The sequence below is a fragment of the Azolla caroliniana genome, unplaced genomic scaffold (assembly GCF_043228905.1).
Source record: "Azolla caroliniana isolate FFs.n. ecotype wild unplaced genomic scaffold, voAzoCaro1.0.p SCAF_6, whole genome shotgun sequence".
NCBI classification, from domain to species: Eukaryota; Viridiplantae; Streptophyta; class Polypodiopsida; order Salviniales; family Salviniaceae; genus Azolla; species Azolla caroliniana.
In genome coordinates, this window is record NW_028230441.1 from 11,021,252 (window position 1) to 11,046,825 (window position 25,574).

General features: G+C 42.2%; 1 protein-coding gene across 1 annotated transcript; it reads left to right on the top strand.

The window, feature by feature from the left end:
- The first annotated feature begins 4,329 nt into the window (after positions 1 to 4,329).
- Positions 4,330 to 25,574, top strand: LOC147863064 (LEAF RUST 10 DISEASE-RESISTANCE LOCUS RECEPTOR-LIKE PROTEIN KINASE-like 1.1). Its single transcript, XM_087321764.1, has 4 exons — positions 4,330 to 4,681; positions 23,189 to 24,019; positions 24,090 to 24,137; positions 24,469 to 25,574. Exons 1-4 carry the CDS (start codon positions 4,330 to 4,332, stop codon positions 25,572 to 25,574), a joined length of 2,337 nt encoding a protein of 778 aa, XP_087177890.1.

A 25,574-nucleotide genomic window follows, 5' to 3' on the forward strand; every position in this document is an offset into this window, starting at 1 on the left:
AAAACCCATGACTTTAGAAAAAGCATGTTAGAGAAAGCATATAGTCTATTGATAGAAAAAGCATGGAGGGCATAATTAGAGAAAAAGCATGGATTGCCAAGACTCTCTCATCACTACATAAGGAAGGGGAGCACAATGTAATAAGTGTGTGGAATATTTGGAAATTGGATATATTTCTAAAAGACACCAATTAATAAAATATATTCGTGGGATTCACGAAATAAACTATACTCGTGGGATTCACGAGATTTCTATATCTATCTCTTTCAATCTAAACTCATATTCTTATCTATATATTGATTAATAAAATTCATTATACTTGTGGGATTCACAAGTTTTTTATATCTCTTTCTTATAATCGATTCATATTCTTAACTAAACTTGTCTCAAATTCTTCTTCCTCCTAGTAAAAAACATCGGCGGTTCCCACATGACTCATGCAACGATCTGGTGCCGAAAGGCACGGCACATGTGGTGAACCCGACGTGAAGACGGGTGGCAAGGAGATGGAGAATCAACAAGAGGCGATGTCCATGATGACGATGATGCTTAACCGCATACTACAAGAACAATGCTTGATGTCGGAGATCAAATCGGAAGTAGAGCGGCTTGTGCAAAGAAACGGGCAATTCAACGAAATGTGTCATGTTATCTATGTGGCTACAAGGCGGCCATGATGCGACATGGGATACCAGAAGGATTGCAAGTGATATCATCCTTCAGTTGGGTGGCCACGGATGAGCTACAAGAGAGAATCCACAAGATACGGCAACAAAACCTAACATGGGGGTCCTTTGAAGAAGCTTTACGAGAGACATATGACTATGAGAGATCGAAGGGACGAGATCGACATGAGTTTGACGAATGGGTGGTATCGGAGAAGACCCACCGAAGTGCAACACAAGCATTCCTAGAGTTTGAGTATCATTTTGCTCAACTCTCGGAGCGGGAACAAAGATTGGTGGGGGAGGATAAAGTCCTAATGTTCATAAGATTGATTGATCAGAAAGAAAGGATGGAGATCGGGATCGAACTTGAAGATGATGACGGTGCAAATGGCCTTACCGAGGATTGGGCTGAAGTCAAAAGAGTATGCCAAAGATATGATAAGAGGAAGAAGAGAATCTTGTCAACAACAACATGGCCCATGAGGGATGGTCGATTGAGGACAAATGATGTAGCCAGCATGAAGGCCGAAATACAATATGATGGTACCACGGGAGAGAGTGTGGAACAAGTCACCGTCTCGTCTTGCGAAAGAACAATAGCCAAGGATAAGCTCGATGACTTGAGAGTGGCGAACACCACTTCAAGAACGGAAGAAAGTTTCAGAATACAAGTATTCGAAACATCGAGTGAAAAAGGGGTAAGCATAATCGATGCTTGCATGATCGAGGGAGATAAAGAGTGCGAGGCGGACTTGATTGAGGAGGTCGCCACGAAAGATGACATCGAGTCGGAGGTGGCTATGAATGAGTCAATGGCGGATGGCCAAGGCAAGACTCTCCCAACACTAATTCCAGATATTTTGGCAGTTGTGTTCGAAAGACAACGTGTGTGTCCGAGAACCAATGTGAGACTGGAGAGATGGGAGGTGGCGGCAAGAAAGGTAAAGTCGGAAGCCGATTCGGATGGAAGATGATCCAGACGAAATTTCGATCCGAAAGAAAGTTGACCCGAAAGGGGGTCGACTCGGTCAAAAACGATCGATCTAGTCCGATTCGGCTGAACGCGAATACGGATGGAAGCCGACTTAGTCGAAAGTCGATCGGACGAGACCGATCCGGAAAGAAGCTAATCCGACAAAGCCGGAGGTCGAATCCGGTGAACATGAAGAAAAGAAAGTCAACCCAGACCGAAACCGGAAGGGGGCCGACTCGGTCGAAACCGATCAATCAAGTCCGATTTGGTTGAATACGAATCCGATCGGAAGCCGATCCAACCAAAAGTCGATCGGACGAGACCGAATCGGAAATAAGCTAATCCGACTCAACTGGAGGTCGAAGAGATCAAGGCTGACGATTACGAGGAAGAGGTCAAGCAGGTGCACTACAAAGGGTGACGAGGACCAATCGGGCCAAGAAAATTTGAAGGGTGTTACCAAGGATGAGATCTCGACAAAGGAAGGCTATAACATGAAGATTGTCAACTCTAACGCGAGATTATATGACAAAGGTGGACAAAGTGGGAAGCATGGCACATGCACAAGACATGAAGGGTTATGCTCTAAAGGAGCATGAGGAGCTGTGAAAACCGGCCATGGCCATGCAAACCAGTGAACGAAGACTATGGTGGATCGGATGGCGACAATGGTTCAGGTGGAAAGAATGGATATTGTTACGGGCATGACCATATAATATCCCGTGGTAAGAATTTACCGTAGTATTCTATACACGTGGATAAGTGTGAGGGTTAAACGAGAGTGTAAAGAAGGGGAGGATTACTTTATGACCATATAATATCCCGTGGTAAGAATTTACCGTAGTATTCTATACACGTGGATAAGTGTGAGGGTTAAACGAGAGTGTAAAGAAGGGGAGGATTACTTTTAATACTCGGGATTGAGACAACCCATTAGGTCAAGTGTGAACTTGCCTGGGGGCCTTGGGTATCGCTATAAATAAGAGGCCTAGCTACCCTCATTTGATCATCTTCTTGACTACATCGAGACTCTGCTCTTGTGGTGGGTCAACTCTTGTAGCGAGCGTGCCAGCACCAGGTACGACTCACCACAAGAGCAGAGTCTCGATGTAGTCAAGAAGATGATCAAATGAGGGTAGCTAGGCCTCTTATTTATAGCGATACCCAAGGCCCCCATGCAAGTTCACACTTGACCTAATGGGTTGTCTCAATCCCGAGGATTAAAAGTAATCCTCCCCTTCTTTACACTCTCGTTTAACCCTCACACTTATCCACGTGTATAGAATACTACGGTAAATTCTTACCACGGGATATTATATGGTCATGCCCGTAACAGATATGCTCAAAATGGAGAGACAAAGTCGACATAGCGAGCAAAACGGAGGGTACTACGAGTAAAGGAGAATTACGAGAACCGGTGACTGGGCGGAGCTGACAAACTGAAACCTGCAACCGAACAGAACCGACAACGAGACTGGCAACGAAACCAATCAGGCGGAGACCGGACGGAGGAGACTAACAATCTCCGACAACTTCGGCACATATCGGAGGATGTGCGGGTTTGGAGGGGGCGAGTGTCATAGTGTATTTCATACACTACGTGAAAAACGTATAAAATAACCAATTCAATAAATATGAAGAAATAGAAGAAAATGTTTTAAAATACATCATACATGCATAGGGCAAGATTCAAACCTTGTACCTCCATGTACATGATGTGAAGCCTTACCATTACACTAACATATCATTAGTGTTAAAAAGTAGATGTCCCACATAGAAAGCTAAGTTCACGCTAGGATAAACTTTAGGAAAACGCATGATAAAAGAAAAAGCTACACATACACATCTAGCGTGCATGAACACTATAGTCGATAAAAAACGCATGACTTTAGAAAAAGCATGTTAGAGAAAGCATATAGTCTATTGATAGAAAAAGCATGGAGGGCATAATTAGAGAAAAAGCATGGATTGCCAAGACTCTCTCATCACTATATAAGGATGGGGAGCACAATGTAATAGGGGTTGTGGAATATATTTGGAAATTGGATATATTTCTAAAAGACACCAATTAATAAAATATATTCGTGGGATTCACGAAATAAACTATACTCGTGGGATTCACGAGATTTCTATATCTATCTCTTTCAATCAAAACTCATATTCTTATCTATATATTGATTAATAAAATTCATTACACTTGTGGGATTCACAAGTTTTTTATATCTCTTTCTTATAATCGATTCATATTCTTAACTAAACTCGTCTCAAATTCTTCTTCCTCCTAGTAAAAAACCCCGACGGTTCCCACCCATCTCACGTAGCGATTTGGCGCCAAAAGGCACGACAACACGATCGCAGTTTAGAGGATTCCTTAATCAGGTATGATTAGTCATTCAAATGCATCCTTCTCGATATCCCACCGATGCATCACGAGTGGGACTAGTAGGCGCTCTACTTAGTGGCATGACTTTGGCATGGTTCGCCCCAGTGTTAGAAAAAAACTCTCCCTTGTTAAATAATTTTGAAGAGTTTATTACCGAGTTTAAAGCCTGTTTTGGAGATAACGACAACGTTAGAACAACAATCAACAAAATCCGACGATTGAGCCAAGGTGAGCGGACGGCCTCGGCCTATGCTGCGGATTTCCGTCTTCTCGCCATCGATATTCCCTGGGATGACCGGGCACTAATGGAGCAATTTCGTTTTGGCCTACGTAATGATGTTAAAGATTTACTCTTAAATTTCCCTGAGGAGCCAAAGTCATTGACAGAAGCAATCAGTCGTGTGGTGCGATGCGATAATCGCCTCTTCGAACGACGTTCAGAACGTCAGTTCCAAATGGCACGGACAAGATCGGAGCCCACCTACGCTTCAATTGTAGCAAAGCCTTTCCCAAGGGAGTCATTCAATATGTCTCCAACAAATATTCCGACTCCAATGGAAATCGAAACCACATGTCGTCGCAGACCACTATCAGAAGAAGAACTGGGGTGGACCGGGGCATATTGCAGTGAACTGCCCCCATCGGCCAAAAAGGCAGGTAAATCAAATAACCGCGAGTACTAATAGTACTAAACCCGAGTCTATTCCTCTAGGTGTGTCTAATAGTCCTAATAGCCCAAGCCTTTCAAACAAATTTGAAATCCTTAGTCAACTAAAAGAAGAGTTAAACGATTAAGTCCAGCCAAAATAGGAGTTGTTTGGTTGGACAACCCTAGATCTGTGCAACCCATTACTGGTTCCATTTCCTCTAAGCAAGTTGGCAATGTGTTCTTAGCTCAAGTAATGGTTAGTACTAAAAGTACTCCTCCAGTATATGTCTTAGCACTCTTAGATTCCGAAGCCAACTCTTGCTTCATGGATAGGAATTTTGCCCAAGCTCATCAGATATCCCTAAAGAAACTCCCATGACTAGCCTCTGTAGTAGTCATTGATGGTCGTCCCATTGCTTCGGGGAATATTATAGAAGAGTCAGAACTTGTTAATATTGTCCTAGATAACTTAGCACGTGTTATATCATTTAATATAATTAGTATCCTAGAACATCCCATTGTTTTGGGATTACCATGGTTCGAATTACATAACCCAACCATAGATTGGAGAACAAGAGAAATACGGTGTCGACAAACCCGAGGATCTACTCATAAGATTGCAACCATTTCGCTACATCAGTTGCGTGAGGAAGGATGCAAGGAAGAAATGTTTCTCTTCGCAATATTAGTAAACCCCTACAGTATCAATAAAGAGGATTCCACCGTTCAACTTCCAAAGAAGTATCGTCATTATGCCGATGTGTTCGATAAAGTACGAGCTAATACGCTTCCTCAGCATCGACCGTATGATTGCCCCATCGATTTACAACTGGGAAAAGAGGCACCATGGGGACCGATCTACAATTTTTCACCAACCGAGCTAGAAATCCTTCGAGCCTATATAGAGGAGAATTTGACAAATGGTTTCATTCGACATTCGAAATCTCCAGCCGGCGCACCCATTTTCTTCGTCAAGAAAAAGGATGGATCACTTCGTCTCGTCGTAGATTACCGTGGGTTGAATAAAGTCACCATCAGGAATAGGTATGCACTTCCTCTTATCTCAAGTCTTTTAGAATGGATCAATGGTGCAAGGTTCTTCACAAAGATCGACTTACGAGGAGCATATAACCTCATACGGATCCGACTAGGAGATGAATGGAAGACTGCATTTTGCACTAGATATGGGCACTTCGAGTATACGGTCATGCCATTCGGCCTCACTAATGCGCCAACAGTCTTCTAGCACATGGCAAATGATATATTCCAAGATCTCTTGGATGATTTTTTGATCATCTATTTGGATGATCTACTGGTTTATTCAAAGTCCCAAGAAGAGCATGATTCTCATGTACTATTAGTACTAAAATGGCTTTGAGAACATGGTCTTTATGCAAAACTGGAAAAATGTAGTTTTGGGTGCAACCAGGTAGAATTTTTGGCCTATGTCATTTCCTCGGAAGGCATCTCCATGGATGCAGCTAAGGTCAAAACGGTGGTAGAGTGGCAGACTCCGCGTTCGTTGCGAGATGTTCAATGCTTTTTAGGCTTTGCCAATTTTTACCGCAAGTTCATACAAGATTACTCAAAGCTTGTTTTGCCTCTCACACAACTTACCAGGAAGGGAAAATTGTTCGTTTGGTCTGAAGAAGTGGACATTGCTTTTGAGAGTCTTAAGAAGACATTTACATCAGCTCCTATTTTAGCTCAAGTTGATCCAGAAAAAACATTCATCATTGAAGCAGACGCATCAGATTTCGCCTTGGGTAGCATTCTGTCTCAACAAGGCGATGATGAAAAGCTACATACTGTGGCTTTCCATTCATGCAAGTTTGACGCCACGGAAATCAACTATGAAATTCATGATAAGGAGCTATTAGCAATAATGGACTCTTTTACGCAATGGAGGCATTTTCTAGAGGGGTCTTCTCATCAAGTCATCGTATTTAATGATCACAAAAACCTTGCCGACTTTCAGAATGCTCGTGTGTTAAATCGACATCAAGCTCGGTGGGCCCAATTCCTCAATCGTTTCGACTTCAAAATTACATATCGTCCGGGGAAGCAACAAGGGAAGGCAGATGCATTATCACGGCGTTCATATCTAGAACCACATCCCGGCGAGCCGGCTTTCGATAACCAAAAGCAAGTAATCTTGGGACCGACACGACTGCAAGCAACGCAAGTCTTCGGTATGCCCTTGGATTCCCACATTATCGATACCATACGTGAGGACTTGAAGACAGATGTTTTCGCTCAAGAAATTCTAGCACAAATTGATCCCTCTCGAGCATCTTGTTCACAGTCGCAACAACCAGGTACGGACTATCGACAATTCGAATGTCATGATGGATTACTATTCTTTAAGAAACTCTTGTATGTTCCTAATGGTACTTGTTGCCTTCAAGTAGTCCAAAACTGTCATGACACATATACAGCTAGGCATTTTGCTAGTACTAAACCACTAGATTTAGTACAACGATCCTTTTGGTGGCCCCATATGTGACAATTTGTCGAAGATTTTGTTAGAACTTGTGATACATGTTGCAGAGCAAAAATGCCAAGGCATCATCCATATGGTTTATTAGAACCATTACCAATTCCAAGCAAGCCATGGCAATCCATTGCCTTAGATTTCATCACAGATCTTTCGGTCTCTACGGAATTCGATGCGATCTTAACAGTAGTAGATCGATATACGAAGATGACCCATTTCTTGCCATGTACTAAGGAAATCTCTAGTGAAGAAACCGCCGAAATTGTCATGCGTGAAGTATGTCGGCATCATGGCCTTCCCGATAGTATCATCAGTGACCGTGGACCCCAGTTCGTCTTGAAGTTTTGGAAGCACCTCTTTAAAATGCTTAAGGTCACTTGTAACCTCTCCTCCGGCTACCACCCGCAAACAGACGGCCAAGCAAAAGGAGCAAATCAAATGCTAGAGCAGTATCTTCGGTGCTTTTTAAGCTATCATCCAGATGACTGGGCGGATATTCTCCACTTCGCCGAATTTGCATATAATAACTCTGTCCACTCATCGACAAAGGTGACACCATTTTATGTTTACACAGTGTTGTGGAGAAAACCATCCCTAGGAGGAATCGGTGAATAGTGTGCGTGAACCAGCCCTTACACGCAGGCACATGTTTTGATGTATCGTGCATAGTTAGGTACAGGTCTGCGATGTGAATATCCTAGGTAGCGCGTATGCATTAGGTAGGGAATCGAGGAGTATCTCTATCCAAAAGGACAGAGAATAAAAGTGATGTAACCGACTATAACGTCTCTCTCTCATTGGGCTATAAAAGGAGAGGAAAGGGGACTGAGTGGGGGGGGGGTTGTGGAGGACGAACTACTGTCGGACTGGGACCGAGCTCTTCTCCTTTGTCTTTCATCGTTCTCTGCAGATTTTGGAAGGCTACCTTTGCTTCGTGGAAAGCCCGAGTGCTTCCGGCAGAGGCTCCATCTCGTGTTGTCCATGTGCATTGTGTGAGTTGGTGTAAGTGCGTTGACGCTTACCGGCTAGCCGGTTGTCACTTTGATCATAAGTATATATTTGCCTTATTCGTTGTTCGATCTTCGTTGTGAGTTCTCTGTGTATTTGTGCGTGCGGCTCGACTGTGGTTTCGTGTCGCTCCTCCCTTCGTTCGGTTATTCCCCGGTTCAGGGTCCCCACGGTCTCGCCTAGGTTTCTCTTGCTCGTGCAAAATAACACGACAACGGGTTGTCACCCCCGGTGGTGTGTATTTGAAACCCCAGAGTTACCTACAAATCCTTGTGCAGAGGATCGTTTGGAGCGGCTACGTAAGATACAAGCGGATTTATCTACTCATCTACAATAAGCTCAACAAACACACAAGGTTTACGCGGATCGTCATCGGCTTCCATCCAGTTTTGACATTGGAGATAGGGTGTGGCTACTACGACGACACATCAAGACTACTCGGCCATGCGAGAAGTTGGATTACCGACGATTAAGTCCTTTCTGTATTATCGGAAAAATTAATGATGTCGATTTTCGTCTCGATCTACCTCCACAACTTCAGATACATCCGATGTTTCATAGTTCTCTCCTCGAACCCTATCAAGACAGCACCATCCCAGGTCGTATTAAACAACCTCCACCCCCGATTGAGCTTGAAGATGGACCTGAGTACGAGGTTGCCGCCATTGTCGATTCCAAGATTGTTCGCAACAAGATCTACTATTTAGTCAATTGGCTAGGATATAGTCCTAGCAAGCGTTTGAGAACCTATAGAGAATGTGACCAATGCTCGTTCTCTTCTTGAAGACTTCCATCGTCAATATCCAGACAAACCGGGTCCTCAATCCAAAACGACTCGTGACACTCGTCGTTTTAAAGGGGGGATAGTGTCATGATGTGGCAAGACTCGAACCCATGATCTTTTGTTACATGGGTTGAGCTCTTACGATTAGGCTATTTAATATGAAAGATATTATTTTCATTTAAGTTTTACTATAGAAAATTGATGTATATTCCAGATTTCTTTGGAATATTCTAGAAACTTCAGGAGTACTCCTGAGAACACTATAAAAGGAGGCACAAGGCATTATTTCGAACCAAATCGGTTCAACGCCAGTCTTAAGCCTCATAGCTACTATTGTATATTCCCTTAACATAATATATATCTTTTGTTATCCTCATTCTCTCTCTCTCTCTCTCTCTCTCTCACTCACTCTCTCCTTCTCTCGAGAGTTCTACACCTTCCTTAGTACTAATCCTCATCTCTTAGTACTAATTCCTTCTCTGTTTTAGTACTGTTCATGACAATACTTCTCTGTCTTAGTACTGCTCATGACATTGCCCTATCGAGCACCTTTGTTTCCATCCGTGAAGCCGTGATAAAGGGGTTGCCCGAGAATCATGAAATGTGAGACCTCATCTTGCATGAAGAAATTTTGGTCAATCTCCACATCTCTGATCTTCACCCTCACATCCGGACAAGCCGCAAATAGGTCTTCCGTTGATTTAGTGGCTGCCCGAATCTTCCATCCATGACTGGTGTTAATAGGCCACTTCCCCTTCTGGTAGAACTCCTTAGACATCAGATTGATCTCTGATCCATGATCAATCAATGCAACTACAGGCTCTTTGATGTTTCCAATTCGAACCGGAGTCTCGGTAGTCGCTTGTGCCCAGTGTGAGTTTGTGTAGTGAGAGTTTTGACTCTCATCCTCCACTTCTGTGTCGTTCATTACGGTATTCACATTCACCCTTGGAGCATTCAATTCTTCCGTAGCTTGCCTCTTTCTCTTCACGAGGTCCACAAGGAGATCGTGGAACTCTTTCTTTGCTATTTCGAGCAATTCCAAAGAGAAAATTCCACCCAACTATCAAGGATTCTCTCTTCAAACACCTTCTTTAGATCCGTCTGTTGTTCGATATCCGACGCGAGTTTGAATGCCGGACTCGTTTTCCCTTTTCCTTTTCCTTTGGAATTCCAGCTCTCCAGTGTCTTCGATGGTCTGGTCGCATCATCCGTGCGCCATTGTTTCTCATCTACATAAAACTCATGTAATTCGCATAGGGCGCAAACGTTATTCTTGTCTACGACACACTCCCATCCCGTAGCTTCTCGGATTCCTTCCGTGGTGCTTCGGATCTCATCCAAAGACGACTTCACTCTAGATGTTTCTCCCACACGTATTTCCGCGGTCGTCGCATAATTGCTTTTTGCCATAATCTCCTCCTCTAGGACCTTCTTCATGCCGCCCTTTTGGAAGTTCAGTCGAAGTGGCTTCCGGGAGTCCATTGAATGGATCCGATTTCCCTCGTAGTAGATGAGATATCGTCGTAGAGCCTCGTGCTCATCGCAATCTTTCCAATCATGTTTGGTGCTATTACACCATATGCATCGATGGTCCATATACTTGGAACTCGTGGGACAATCTTCCAATTTCTTCATCATTGCAATCTTGATATTTTCCATCTCTTTCAGCAATTGCTCCACCGTGGTCGCCTCAATTCCCTTTTTGATCATAGTCTCTCGAGGTCGTGGTTGGTGATCTTTCAATCCGGGTCTTGGTCTCAAGATTGGTTCCAAAATTCTCTTTTCTTCATTACCGAGCCATTGCCCCCTCTTTGTGTATCGCGCGACGATATCCCACACGTTTTCCGATGTATTGGTGAGGCCACTCTCAGTAGTTGTATCCTCTAGAAGTACTCCAAGATCTTTCCGGTCCCGAACGTCCACGACTCGTAAGAACATGATCACTTTGTCTGGTGCGAGGATAGCTTGATCTCTCGCAGACAACCTCCCGAATCGACTTTCGAATGTCGAAAACACATCCAGGACCTTCAGCCCCTTGTCCGGTGTTTCCACCCAATCTTTGAATCCTCTCCGTGTTGCCTTGGAGGAGTTCTCGATAGCTAATGTGGTCTTCAATGCTTCTTTAAACGCCGCCCACGTCAGATTTTGAAGTCAATCAGCAACCACTCGATTGAAGGATATCACTTGCAATCCTTCTGGTATTCCACACTGTAACATCTCTACCTTGTAGTCCCGCAAATAACGTGACACATCCTTCCCATTGAATTGCTCGTTCCGTTGCATGAGCCGCGCCACTATCGTCGCAATCTCTGACATCGCACGTTATTCTTGTAGCATCCGCTCGAACATCGTCATCATGTTGCTAGGCTCTTGTTAATTCTCCAGCTGCGTGCCACCCGTTTTCACGTCGGGTTCACCAAATGTGTCGTGCCTTTCAGCGCCGGATCGTTGCGTGAGTCGGGTGGAATTGCTGGGGTTTTGTACTAGGAAGAGGAGAGTTTTAAGGCTAATAAGAATATAAATAGATTATAAGAAAGAGAGATAGGAATTCGTGAATCCCACGAATATAGTGATCTAGTTTAACTTAATATTTAAAATCATAGTAATAAATTGAAATTGTTTAGAATAGATTAGAATAGATTGAGAAAAGAGATCAAAACTTGTGAATCCCACAAGTATTATGTTAATCAATATTTACATCGTAATAAAAAACCCAAGAATCAACAACCTTATTACAATTTGCTGCCCATCCTTATATAGTGATGAGAGAGTCTTAGCAATCCATGCTTTTTCTATCTATAGACTATATGCTTTCTCTACCATGCTTTTTTCTAACTGCATGCGTTTTTTTCCGACTATAATAGTGTTCATGCACCCTAGATGTGCACGTGTAGCCGACTTCTTCAGTCGACCCGGCTCCCTTTTTCTTCTTGTCTCCCCCTGTTTTGGTCTTTTCCTCCTCTCCGGCTACATTGTCGGTGCCTCTACCAATTCTCCTGGTTCCTGTTCCGGTTCTCCCCCTCAAGTGCGGCATGTCGAGATGCTGCAACCCAAGCATCTCCGAAAAATGTTGCAACTTGTCCGATATGAGGGGCTTGGTGAAGATGTCGACAACCTGCCGATTGGTTCGAACATATCAAAGTTCGACTTCACCGCTCAAGACCCGCTCGCGCATAAAGTGATAATGCACTTCTATGTGCTTCATCCAAGCATTGAACACTAGGTTTTTGGCGAGCTGAATGCTACTAATGTTGTCGTAGTAGATTGGGATCAGATTTGGTACTGCAACAGCCATTGAAGCCAAATGCCTTCACATGTCGCAATAGTAGCTCCATGGTACTCAGCCTCAATGCTCGATAGAGCCATTGTCGGCTACTTCTTCCTACTCCACACAATAGTCACGCTCCCGAGAGAGAACATAAAACCGGAGGTGGACAGACGATCTGATGCATCACCGGCCCTGTTGGCATCTATATAACCAACTAGTTTTTCGGTTATACCATGTTGGTATTATAGTCCTCCATCCTTAGTGTCACTCACATATCTAAATAATCGATGCACGAACTGAAGGTGCTCAACGATTGGCTTCTGCATAGATTGACTGATCACTTCAATCGAATAGTTGATGCTAGGTTGGGTGATTGTCAAATATGTAAGGCTTCCGACAATTTGTCGAAACCGTTTATATTAGAGACATGAACTAATGTAAGCATAAAATAATGATAAAAGATAGATCTAGATAGAAAGTAGAGAGAGAAAGACGGGTGCCGATCCACCCGACCACCCCCAAGCGAAGGGATCGAGATGGAATCGAGCCTCGATCGGTGTCTCATACCACCGCCGTGGCGTCGAGTCGTACTTGGTGCTGGGGCGCTCGCTACAAGAGTTGACCAACCACAAGACAGAGTCTCGACGTAGTCAACAAGATGATCAAATGAGGGTAGCTAGGCCTCTTATTTATAGCGATACCCAAGGCCCCCAGGCAAGTTCCCACTTGGCCTAATGGGTTGTCTCAATCTCGAGGATTAAAAGTAATCCTCTCCTTCTTTACACTCTCGTTTAACCCTCACACTTATCCACGTGTATAGAATACTACGGTAAATTCTCACCACACAGATATTATATGGTCATGCGCGTAACATTAGGGAAGTTAGTTCTGAGAGTATTTTCGCGTTCCCATGTGGCATCTTTTATTGATTTATCCATCCATTTTATTTTAAATTCTCGGATTTCTTTAGTACGTAATTTTTTTGTTTTAACATCAAGAATTCTTACTGGTACATGTGGCTAACAATAAAATCCATGGATATACTTTCCCACTTATTATTGGCAATGTCCAAAGGATGTAAAAGTCCTACGGCTTTAAGTCGCTCGGCTTTGTTAACCTGACATTGGTGACATTTAGTCACATAGCTATGTATGTCAGGACGCATCTTAGGCCAATAAAATTGAGTGGAGATGAGATCGAGTGTACAATGTATTCCAGGGTGCCCCGTAGAGGGTGCATCATGGCATTAAAAAAGAATTCTCTTTTTGACCTCAGGCAAATCTGGAACACAAACCTTCCCATTACGGTAGAGCTGACCGTTAGCAATGTGGAAGGATTCCTTCGAGGATGTGGTGGTGTCTATTCTAGACTCAACTCTTGCCTAGTATTTCACAAAATAACTATCATCAGGATACTTTCCACGAAGGTGATCATAAAGATCTGATGTTATTTCAGTGAAGCTAAGCATGTTAACTTTAGAGATGCGACTTAGTGCATCAGCGACAGTGTTCATGGAACCTTTACGATATCGTATGGAAAAACCAAAGTCCTGGATGAGATCAGCCCATCGTGCCTTACGACCTTTCAGGTCTTGTTGGTCACAAAAATATTTCACGGACTCGTGGTCCGTAGTTACCACAAAGCGATTTCCATAAAGATAATGGCACCATGTTTTGAGGGTATGTATAACTGCAAATAATTCCCTTTCTTGAACGGTATACCGACATTGAGCAGAATCAAGTTTCTTACTGTCGAATTCTATTGGTTTACCATCTTGATATAAGACCACCTATAGCATAATCTCTTGCATTGGTTTCAACCTCAAAAGGTTTTGAAGGATCGGGTAAAAGAAGTGAAGGGGCCTTGCATACCAGGTCCTTGAGTTCCTTAAAGGCGAGGTCTACTGTAACATTCCAGACAATAGGTTTTGTAGACTTACGCGTTTGACCTTTTAGAAGATCAGTAAACGGCGTCATCAATTGGGAGTAATTACGAAGGGATTTTCGCAAAAACCCGACAAAACCAAGGAATGATCGAACTTCTCGAATATTTCGAAGAGTGGGCCAAAGCTTAATTTTCTTGATGCGAGAAGGATCAATTTCAACTCGTTCGGTTATGAGATGTCCAAGATAAGTAATTGATTTCTTGAAGAACTCACATTTTGAGATCTTCGCATAAAACTTTTGGCACGCAATGTTTGTAAAACAAAGCAGATATGTTTAGCATGTTCTTGTAATGTACGCCTATAAACTAAAATATCATCCAAGAAAATAATGACAAATTTTCCAAGTTGTTCTCGGAAAATGTCATTCATTTCTTGTTGAAATGTAGTCAGAGCATTGGTCAAACCAAAAGGCATAACCAAAAACTTATAATGGCCATAGCGCGTACGAAATGCCGTTTTATGAACACCGTCCTCACTTATACGTATTTGATGGTAGCCAGTACGGAGATCAAGTTTCGTAAAATACCGAGCTCCCTAGAGACGGTCAATTAGATCGTCAGCCCGGGGCAATGGATACGAATTCTTGATCGTCACTTTATTCAAGGGTCGGTAATTAATACACATACGCCATGTGCCCTCTTTCTTTTTAACCAAGAGAACTGGTGCACCCCATGGAGATTTACTATAACGTATATAACCCATTCGTAAATAGTCCTTGAGTTGCTTAGATACCTCATCCTCTTCGGATCGACTTAAGTGATAAGGAGGTATACTTATTGGTGCAACTCCAGGTACAATATCTATACGATGGTCTATATTACGTTTAGGAGGTAACCCATCTGGTAGTTCACTCGGAAAAACATCACGAAAATCATTTAAGATTTCATCAAGTTGTTGTTGTTCAAAATATGTTAATTGAACCAAGACATTATCGATATTGTAAACGTGAATGTCCGGATCAAGTACACAATAAAATAGACTAGAACAAGACAACTCGGATATTGATGGAGAGGAAACAATTGAGAGGGATTGTTTTTTTACACATTGAATAAAATGAGGACAATTGTTCAGTACAAATGTAATTGAATGATGAACCCAATCAATAGATAAAGAAGAGTTTTTATTATAAAACCAGGGATAACCCAGTATTACATCGGTGGTACAAAGATTCATTACATGGCAGTCTACTTCCTCTATATAAGTGTCAATAGAAATTCCTAATGAATGAATCGCCCCGTTGATGTATTGTACTCTTCCATAAGCCAAGTGCACCGTATAGGTGTGATCACTTACGGTGGGTTGGATTCCCTATATCTAAACCAAACGATCATTCACAAAGTTGTGTGAGTTTCTCGAATCAAACAAAAATTGTACGGGTGATCCATTGATATACTTGTTTGCACGTAGTAAATCATTGGGACCCAATACATAGTGAGGGAAAGAACATTGACAATTACTTAAATGATGTGTATATACCTAAAGGACATTAGGAATCTGACCTTTATGGTTTGCAGCTTTAGCTTTACTGTCATGCTCTTTCCGTTGGAGGTTTCGACATTGCTCTTTTGTATGACCCATCTTTTTGTAGAATACACAAAAAGGATTTTGGATCCTTATCGTGCACTATCCAGTGATAGTCCGAATTGGGTATGCCATTGACAAAACAAGAATTAACCAATTGTCCCCTTCTAGACCCGATTTTTGGATTTGGGTTCTAGCATGGTGGACATAGTCTTCTAGCAAAGAAAATTTCTTGCTAGAGACGTTCATTAAAGCTTGAGCTGCCTCAGTTCGAGAGGGAGGTTGCAGAAATTGGCCCTTAAAAATTGTGACAAAATCTGTCCAAGTATCAGGCAATTTCCCCAAAGATCGGAGCCCACACCACTAGGCGGCAACCTTACCCCCTAGTTCTCGGTTGACATATGCAATCTTCGTACTATCTGGCATGGGATGGAGCTCAAAATGAGACTCCTATTGGCCCAGCCACATGCAGATTGCTTCTTCGGTTCTTTCCTTTTTTTCTTCCCGTAAATGGCTTAACGACAAACGATGGGTCACCCTGTCGCTCATCAAGTCTATTAGTCTCACGTTGTAAACTAATGACACGTGCCTCGAGAGCACTTTGAGATTGCCAAAGTTCGGTCATCTGTTGAGCGGTGAAACTAAGGTATTGGGTTATTTGCGAAAAATACATCTCAATGGACATTTGTCTAGGAGGATTTTCTTGAGTTCCTTCCGCTTGAGTGGATGACATAGGGTCGTTATTTTGAGCCATTGAATGGTTATTTCTGGCAAAAAAATAGGATAAGGTCAGACAAATAGTCATAACATCATGTCGTGATGTAAAGATATCATGGGCAAACATTAATCAATATCATTATCTCACGTCAATACCCCTCTAGAAGTATGAGATGAGGTTCAAGATCAGGTTACTATGGTAACACAAAGGTGTTTTAAAAACCATGGGGGTGACAAATAAATGTCTTTCCCTGATCTCTATATCGATTTTTTCATGGCGGCTCCCTGAGGCTCAACCATGTATGTCCACGTCATGAGTAGTTTATACACGAAAAAAATGTTAACAATAAACTATGTTTCTGTGCCCACATATGTGCTTTCGGCTCTTTAAGTCCTATTATGAGGACCCCGAAGTGAACTTAGACCTCAAGTCTAAACATGTGTCATAGGTATCAACAATGTTGTATGGTCTTGGTTATATTTGAACTCGAGACCTCGAGAATAAATGCATTAAACACTTGAGCTAACCAAGTAGGTTGCTCTTCTTGAATGTTTAATGTTTCATGCGTATAAGAGATATGAGGCATTTGCCCATATATGTTTTTTTAAAAGAAACATATATGTCAAGAGTCCTTATTTCCCCCTTGTTTACTACAAAATATGTTCGTACGTTACCTAACCTCAAGTCTCGTAATTACGATGGCATACGCCAAAGTGCAACCTAATGGTCAAGCCAAATGAGCCCTCTTTTCGTAGTAAGCCCACGTGGCCCATCAAATGGTTATGTCATTACGAATGCCTCTCGTAAGAATGATCTCATGGTGGCATCATATCCATGTAGCGAGGGAGGGATGTTGGATATGTGTGTCATAGGTGCGACCTCACATGAAGTGGGTCGAGCCCTACGTTCTCAACATCATTGTGGCTATAGGCATTTCTTTACGTAATAAAATTGAAGTCACCAACGGGGATGTCAACAATAAAAAATTGTTGAAAAAAGGGATGGTGACAACGCCATTCTCACAAAAATGTGAGGACGGCCACCAAAATCCTTTTCCTGAAAATGACAAAATTCGATAGAAATCACATAATATCAAATATACACGTATGTTTACTTATCACATATATACGATCAAATACGTATACACGTGACCACATATGCGTACATTAAACAAATCGTTACATCAAATAGCCATAAATGATATAATCGAGATACGTAATCAAGGCATATACCTCTACGCCCACGAAACATCCAAAAATAAGGGTTCATCGTAATACGCAATTGAGGTATTGACCTCTTACGCATACGAGACCAAACACATGACATTTACAACGAAATCGAGGTATTGAACTCATACGCATACGTAACATATGTACGTGAACGTAATACGCAATTGAGGTGTTAACCTCGTACGCATACGACACTAATCACATATTATTTATTTGTCAAATGAGGTATTGACCTCCTGCACATATGTAAACGTTTCATACAACCAATTAATTACCACTACAACATCATTAAATTAATGAAAACAATTACATATAGACTATACACATGATTAGATGGGAGAATAAAGAAAAGGAAAAAGAAGAAGGAAAGAGTTACCGAAGTTCCTTTGTTGATCGTTGTCTGGATCAAGGTTGACCGCACATTGATCGATCACCATCAATCAACAAAACAAAAGACAACAAAAGAAACATTAGAGCATAGGCTCTGATACAAACTATTAGAGACATGAACTAATGTAAGCATAAAATAAGGATAAAAGATAGATCTAGATAGAAAGGAGAGAGAGAAAGGAGGGTGTCGATCCACCTGACCACCCCCGAGCGAAGGGATCGAGACGAACTCGAGCCTCGATTGGTGTCCCATACCACCGCTATGGCGTCGAGTCATACCTGGTGCTTGCGCGCTCGCTACGAGAGTTGACCCACCACAAGAAAGAGTCTCGACGTAGTCAACAAGATGATCAAATGAGGGTAGCTAGGCCTCTTATTTATAGCGATACCCAAGGCCCCCATGCAAGTTCCCACTTGGCCTAATGGGTTGTCTCAATCCTGAGGATTAAAAGTAATCCTCTCCTTCTTTACACTCTCGTTTAACCCTCACACTTATCCGCGTGTGTAGAATACTACGGTAAATTCTCACCACCGGATATTATATGGTCATGCCTGTAACAGTTTATCATTGCAAGCCAGTCTGGAGTCGGGACGTAGCTTGAGGTTCCAGTCTAGTGGTGTCAAGATTGGTCACCATTCGTTCATGCCAAATTTGTACAACATATTCAACACATAGTGTCGTTGTGACAACAATATGCCGACGGGGATGTGGATCACTTCGATCCCGAGGAAGTAATGAAGGTCCCCCAGGTCCTTCATTTCGAATGCTTCCGACAATTGGGACTTCACTCTATTGATTTCATGAAGGTCGGATACGGTGATGACCAAGTTGTCGACATATAGTAGAATACATATTGGACCCTTTCGGATGAACAATGATGAGTTGGATTTGGAGGCAACAAACCCCATCTTACGCAACCGGTGCGTTATCTTCAAATTCCAAGCTCGGGGGGCTTGCTTCAGGCCATAGAGCGACTTCTTGAGTCAGCACACTACCGACTTGTTCACCTCCGACTGAAATCCGGGGGGTTGGAACATATAGACTTGTTCTTCAAGATCACCTTGAAGAAACACATTCTTCACATCCATTTGGTGAAGATGTCACCCCCTTGCCGCAGCAACTGCGAGCACCACATGAACCATCGTGATCTTTGCTACCAGTGCGAAGGTCTCGTCGTATTCGATTCTGTGGGTCTACCAGGTCCCATGTGTTGTTGGCATCGAGTGCCCGCATTTCTTCTTCCATCACGGCACGCCAGTTCGTGGCTTTCGCCGCTTTTGTGTAGCTCTCCGGCGCACACACTTCTGCCACTTTCATCATGTACGCATAGTGATGCACCATGTATTCATTATACCCATACCGTTTCACAAGATTCTTTTGGTGGGTCGATAGGTGTAACTTCTCGTTAGCCGATTTAAGGGATGACTCAGACTTCATCTTCGAAGGTCCTTCTTCATATCGGACTCCTCCAACCGGTGTCGTATTCTGGCATCTTCTTCTTCCCCTTCTCTTTGTGCATGAACCGTCTCCTCGGTCCTTGTGTGGGGACATCACGGTCGAGTCTCCATTATTCATCGGTTCATCATCCGACTGGTCGTTCCAACTCAGTCCCTCATTCGGCTCGCTCAGCTGAAATGAGATTGGACGCTCGTCTAGAGTACCAAACACTTCTTCCTCTTCTTTTGCCCAGATCATGTTGAGCTCACTGATCTCATCCTCAGTGTTTGGGTGGTTGGAGTTGTCGGCGGTAGGAGTCGGTAAAGAGTACCATGATGTCAACTCATCAAATTCGACATCTCGGCTCACTCGAACTTATTTGGTCCGAGGGTTATAGCACTTATACTCTTTCTGGTCATGAGAGTAGCCGACCAATATGCACTTCTCCGACATCGGGTCCAACTTTCTCCTCTTCTCATCGGGCAAATGCACATAGGCAATGCTGCCAAATATCCTCAGGTGTCGTAAGTTCGGCTTCCGTCCGAAATACAACTCATGTGCCGACACCTTATCCCTGATCCGATTTTGGATGTACACGGCCGTCCGGACCACTTCGACCCAACAAAAATTGGGCATGCTCTTCTCCTCCAACATCGTCCTTGTAGCCTCCACAACTGACCGGCTCTTCATCTCGGCAACTCCATTTTGTTACGACGTATATCTGCAACTGAATTCTCGCCGAATTCCCTTTTGTTGCAAATAGCTGCTGAATTGGCTAGAAAAGTACTATTTTCCGCCATCCGACTGCAAGCACTTAATCTTCCTCTCAAACATGTGTTTTTATATATTTTGTGTGTATTATGTGTATGCTTTCATGTTTGTATGCTTAGGTTGGTGTTGGAGTGAGGGAGGGGTATTAGGTAAAAGAGAAATTGTAAAGGGGGGAGGACTTAATTGATGACGTGGCAAGGTAACGTAGCTCACTGACGTAACTTGTAGATTGACGATAAATGACAATGATGAGCAACAATGGGCACTGACAACATTAGTGAGTATGGCGGCAATAGTGAAGTCATCATCCCCCATGCACCCTAAGCTTGAAGACTTTATTAATGTATATTTTCACTTATTTCTGTTTTGGTCATTAACCCATGATTTCGGGTAGTGGTATTCATGCGATTTCAGATGTAGTTGGGATGATGAGTGAAGATGAAGGGAAGGATGATGGTAGATAACAACAGGATGACTCCACCACCATACCATGCATTCTTGAAGACTTTGGCATCATCGCAAGTGGTTTTCAAGAGAAGATTACAATCTCAACCACCCATGAAGAGTTTAGTACGGATCACTAGGATGATGAAGTTGCACTAGGTAGTACACAATGTCCTCATTCTAGGATCAACAAGGGTTTAAACCCAAACCTAAATGTTACAAAGAATTTGCATATGACAGGATAAACAAACAATTAAATAGATGTGAGCTTTTTTATGGGTGTGACTCTTTTAATCATTGTGATATGATTCAATGGAAGACTATTCCAAAATTCAATAGTCTTTTAATCGGTGTGATATGACTCAATGGAAGACTACCAACACAACCACCCATGACGTTTGGGGCACCATATCGAGTGCAAATAAATAGAAGACCACTCAAGTAATAGAAAAAGAGAAAGGCCACCCTATGCTTCAATCCAAAGAGAAGGGCCACCATATGATGTTACCATGCATAACTCTGATGATGAAATTCCACTTAGCATTGTGGTTTTAGGACAATGAAGGGTGTAGGATGGAACTTAATTGTTTCAAAGAATTTGCGTAAACACAGGATTGTCCTAATACTATCATTATGGCCATTGTCCCTAAATAATCAATACATTGAACATTGCTTGTAACCATTGGCAATTTCCCTCTCTTCAATCATGAGCAATTGCATTGAAGCTCCTAAAAGAAGTAAACGTGGGATTGTCCTAATACTATAATTATGGGCCATGGCCATTGTCCCTAGGTAATCAATACATTGAGCATTGCTTGTAACCATTGGCAATTTGCTTCTCGTCAATCATGATCAATTGCATGAAGTTCAAAGCAATGTAGATTGTTTTATAATACATCTCCATATGACACAATAATTAATCTCTTGTGGTACTTATGGTCAAAGTTTCTATATGGAAATGATTAAATATATTGCATCCACTTACACAACTAATGATATTTTAGAATAACTTGAGATTGACTATTCCCAACAATCCTTTATTGTTTGCTTTCAAACGAGTAAGAGGCTTCCAAGCTCTTTATAACAAACCCTTAAAATAATGTAATGGGTATAAATCAAGATTACTTATACAATTCAACTAAGTTTGTTGTAACCAACCTACATAGATGAGGTAATCATTTTTTTTGGAAATTATGGAATAAAGATATCTCACAAATATTTCTAAGGAAGAAACGACATGTGGATATACAAGGCTATATCATTAACAACTTACGTATATGTCACTCAAACGTTTATAGAAGAGCTCATTTTTTCTGAACACAATAGTTTCAGAGATTCTTAATGATAGTGCTTTGAAGTTTGGCCCACATAGTTTCCTTGTTTGAATCAAATTCACATAATGACATCCCTACATTAATTACATTGAAAGCTTGAGTGTTCATTTAGTTTCCATGAGCAGAAAATTTGGTAGTACTAGATTAACATAAATTAATGGAGCTTGAATCAAAGTTTCCATAAAAGGTTATCTTAAGCAAGAACACATTCACATAAAATAAGCATTTCTATTATCATGTAATATCGGAGCTTTGATTAATTGAGTAAAGCCAAATAAGAGCATAGCCATACGTCAAAGGTAATCCATGCACCGATGCTCGTTATTTTCGAACTCAAGCCATATTTAGTGACAAGTTACAACATATTTTATGTCCTCACAAAACAATTCTAGATGGTGATATCTAACAGAATTCTAGAAATGTTTCCTACAAAACTCATGGGTTACAATTTTTTTCGTTTTTACGAAATGTAGCTATCTTTATTTGAAATGATGTGTGCATATGTATCCAAGTAACGTCTACGAGTACTTTCACATAGACGTGAAGGGAAATGAGAAAATAAAATACTAGAGCAATCAATGTGTCTACATTCTATTGGGGGTTTCATGACTATGAAAGAGAGAAGAATAACATTAGCTTCACTTTTTCCTCTTACTACAAAGGGGAATTATTAGCTTGTTAATTAAGCATCATTTGATCATTATTTTATTAATTATAGTTAATAATCTTACTTTTTAGAGTATATAGATATAATGCATGGAAAGACAATCAACAACTTACACTATTTATATAACATGTACAAAGTGAATACTTATGTGCTCATGTACAAAGAGCACACACTTCATTTTCACCCCGTGTCTGTATCCTCCACACAAATTCCGCATGACTTGCTGTCATAAAAAAAGTAATCCGAGTCCCACATTGGAACCTCATCATTGACTCATTTTTCAACCTCACCAAAGAGTGTCTTTTGATCTCATTGTGTCACACATTAAATACATTCCAAAGCACCATATCTATGAAGGCATCTTATGGGTTACATGCATTTCTTGCCCAAACTCGTTAATAATCATAAGGTATCCATAGTTCCACGCTTTTTTAAAATTCCTCTATTGGAAGAAATGAGAAATTCTATCCCAATCATGTTCTTGTTTCATTGTTCCAGATCCCTCTAATTATAGCTTGGAAATGATTAACTCTATCTTGCTTCCTTGTCCCCAAAATGAAAACACTTTTTTAATAGCATTCCTCTTCATCATCTTCTTCACTTTCACTGCCACAAACAAAGCAATCAAAGATATAGGCGTGACATCCCATTCCTTTCCTTCGACATGTAGGACCTCATGTGGTCACCATGAGATCAAGTTCCCCATAGGCATCGATCCCGGATGTGGAACACCTCAACTCTCCATGTCTTGTACGAATTCAAGCACCTTGCAAATGCCATTAAACTCAAAGCTATTTTTAGTAGACAACATCGACTACACCACAAAAAGTATCATCTTGGAAGACCCTCTCATGTCCAATTGTGCCTATCTCTACTCCTTCAATGTCGGCCTTGACATTGACCTGACAAACACTGGCCTCACATTTGGCCGATCAAATACCATCCTCCTCCTCAATTGCTTATCGTTGACTCAACAAATGAATTTCTTGAATAGCCAATATGATTGCCATAGTGCCACATGTTGGACATTCATGTCTGCATGTCACGTCCAAGAATTGCCCGCAAGTTGTTGTCGGGTCATGGATCCACGAAATGGGATTGACCTCTACCCCTTGCAATGTATGTCCTACACTAGCATTTATAGTCCACAATCACCCATTCTGAACCCTTCTGGCTGGTCTTATGGAATTGAGATGCAATGGACTCTCCCCTCGGAAATCGTTGACAAATGCAATAAATGTCAAGAGAGAAAGGGTGTTTGCGGCTACGAGATTGTTGTAGAACAAGTGAAGTTTCGATGCCGATGCAATTCAGCTCTCGGATGCAAAGGCATGTGAAAAGGAGATTTGGGGTTTAAATTTAGGGTTTTAAAGCTCATGTTTTGCTTTGCATGGTGTAGGTTGCTTGTCAGATTCATGTGAACGAAGGCGGAAAAATCTTATTATTGGTAAGTTTGTTGTGAGAAAAAAGTAAACTCCTAGAGCAACGGATTGCCTTCCATCTCTAGTAGCATAAAAACATATTTCCCATTCCTAGTAGCATAAAAACATTAAATTGCCACAAAAAATTCTTTCCTAACACAAACCATTCCATTGGTTACATTTTTGCTCTCCTAGAACTAGCTAAGATTACCTATCATATTTCTTGCTTTCTCTTGCAAAGCATTCTATCTTGTATGCCTAAGTTGTAGCCGCCTGAATCATTACACCTTACATTTGTAGCACAAGGATTACATTTAAAGTTCATACTCATGTCATGTTGTGTTTGTGTACACACAGGAGGCACAACAGCTGGGGCATTCGTACTAATAGCAGGCGCGGTATGTCTATTTCTTCGTCCATGGAGGCAGCGCTTCAAGAAGATCCGATCCGAGTCCACTGGAGATAGCGAAGACTACTTTCGCGCGGACAAACATAAGGGCATGGAGCTTGTCCATGTTATGGCGACCATGACAGGACCCCTCCCCCTAAGGCTTTTCCCCTATAAAGAGCTTCTTCATGCCACATGCTCCTTTTCCGATACCCACCTCCTTGGGGACGGTGGTTACGGTATGGTCTATAAAGCCAACCTTTTGGACGGTCGGGTCTTCGCAGTGAAGCGATTGAACCATCTCCACCATCGCAGGCTGGAGCATTTCTACAACGAAGTGAGGATCTTGTCGCAAGTGAAGCACCCAAACCTCATCCGACTCGAGGGTTTCTGCCTCGAAGGCCGAGACCTTCTTCTAGTGTACGAATACATATGCAATGGCACATTGGAGGATCACATCCATGTGGGAGGAAGTGGGGGTCATCATTCGAGCGAATTCGAGAAGCTCGGGTGGGAGACAAGGTTAAATATAGCATGCGAGGTAGCCGAAGCTTTGGCTTACTTGCATTCCACGGTGTCACCGCCGATATACCACCGGGATGTGAAGACAAGCAACATTTTGCTCGATGGCCAGCTGAAGGCCAAGGTAGCCGATTTCGGGTTGTCTAGGTTAGTACCAATGGAAGCAACCCATGTGTCCACTGGTCCTCAAGGGACCCCAGGCTATGTAGATCCAGAGTACCACGAATGCTATCAAGTGACGGACAAGAGCGATGTGTTCAGCTTTGGGGTGGTTCTGCTAGAGCTCATTTCAAGCAAACGGGCAGTAGATGTATCCCGCCCACATAACCAGATCAATCTGTCTTCACTTGCCATGGACAGGATACAGAGGGGAGCCATGGAGGAGCTCCTGGATCCAGGCATCCCCGAGGACTGTGCAAAGAGTGCGTATCAAGTGGGCGAACTGGCATTCAGGTGCATCGCACTGCAACGTAGGGCTCGCCCAGACATGAGAGAAGTCTGTGCTCAGCTCAAGGTCATACGTTCGAATCTCAGGAACCCACAACAACAATGA

Excerpts from the sequence above, each read along its gene's own strand:
- LOC147863064 (XM_087321764.1), top strand. The coding sequence starts at position 4,330 with ATGGAGCAATTTCGTTTTGGCCTACGTAATGATGTTAAAGATTTACTC. Across the intron at positions 4,682-23,188 it reads CCCATCGGCCAAAAAGGCAG|ATCCCTCTAATTATAGCTTG; the intron begins GTAAATCAAATA and ends TCATTGTTCCAG. Across the intron at positions 24,138-24,468 it reads GCGGAAAAATCTTATTATTG|GAGGCACAACAGCTGGGGCA; the intron begins GTAAGTTTGTTG and ends GTGTACACACAG.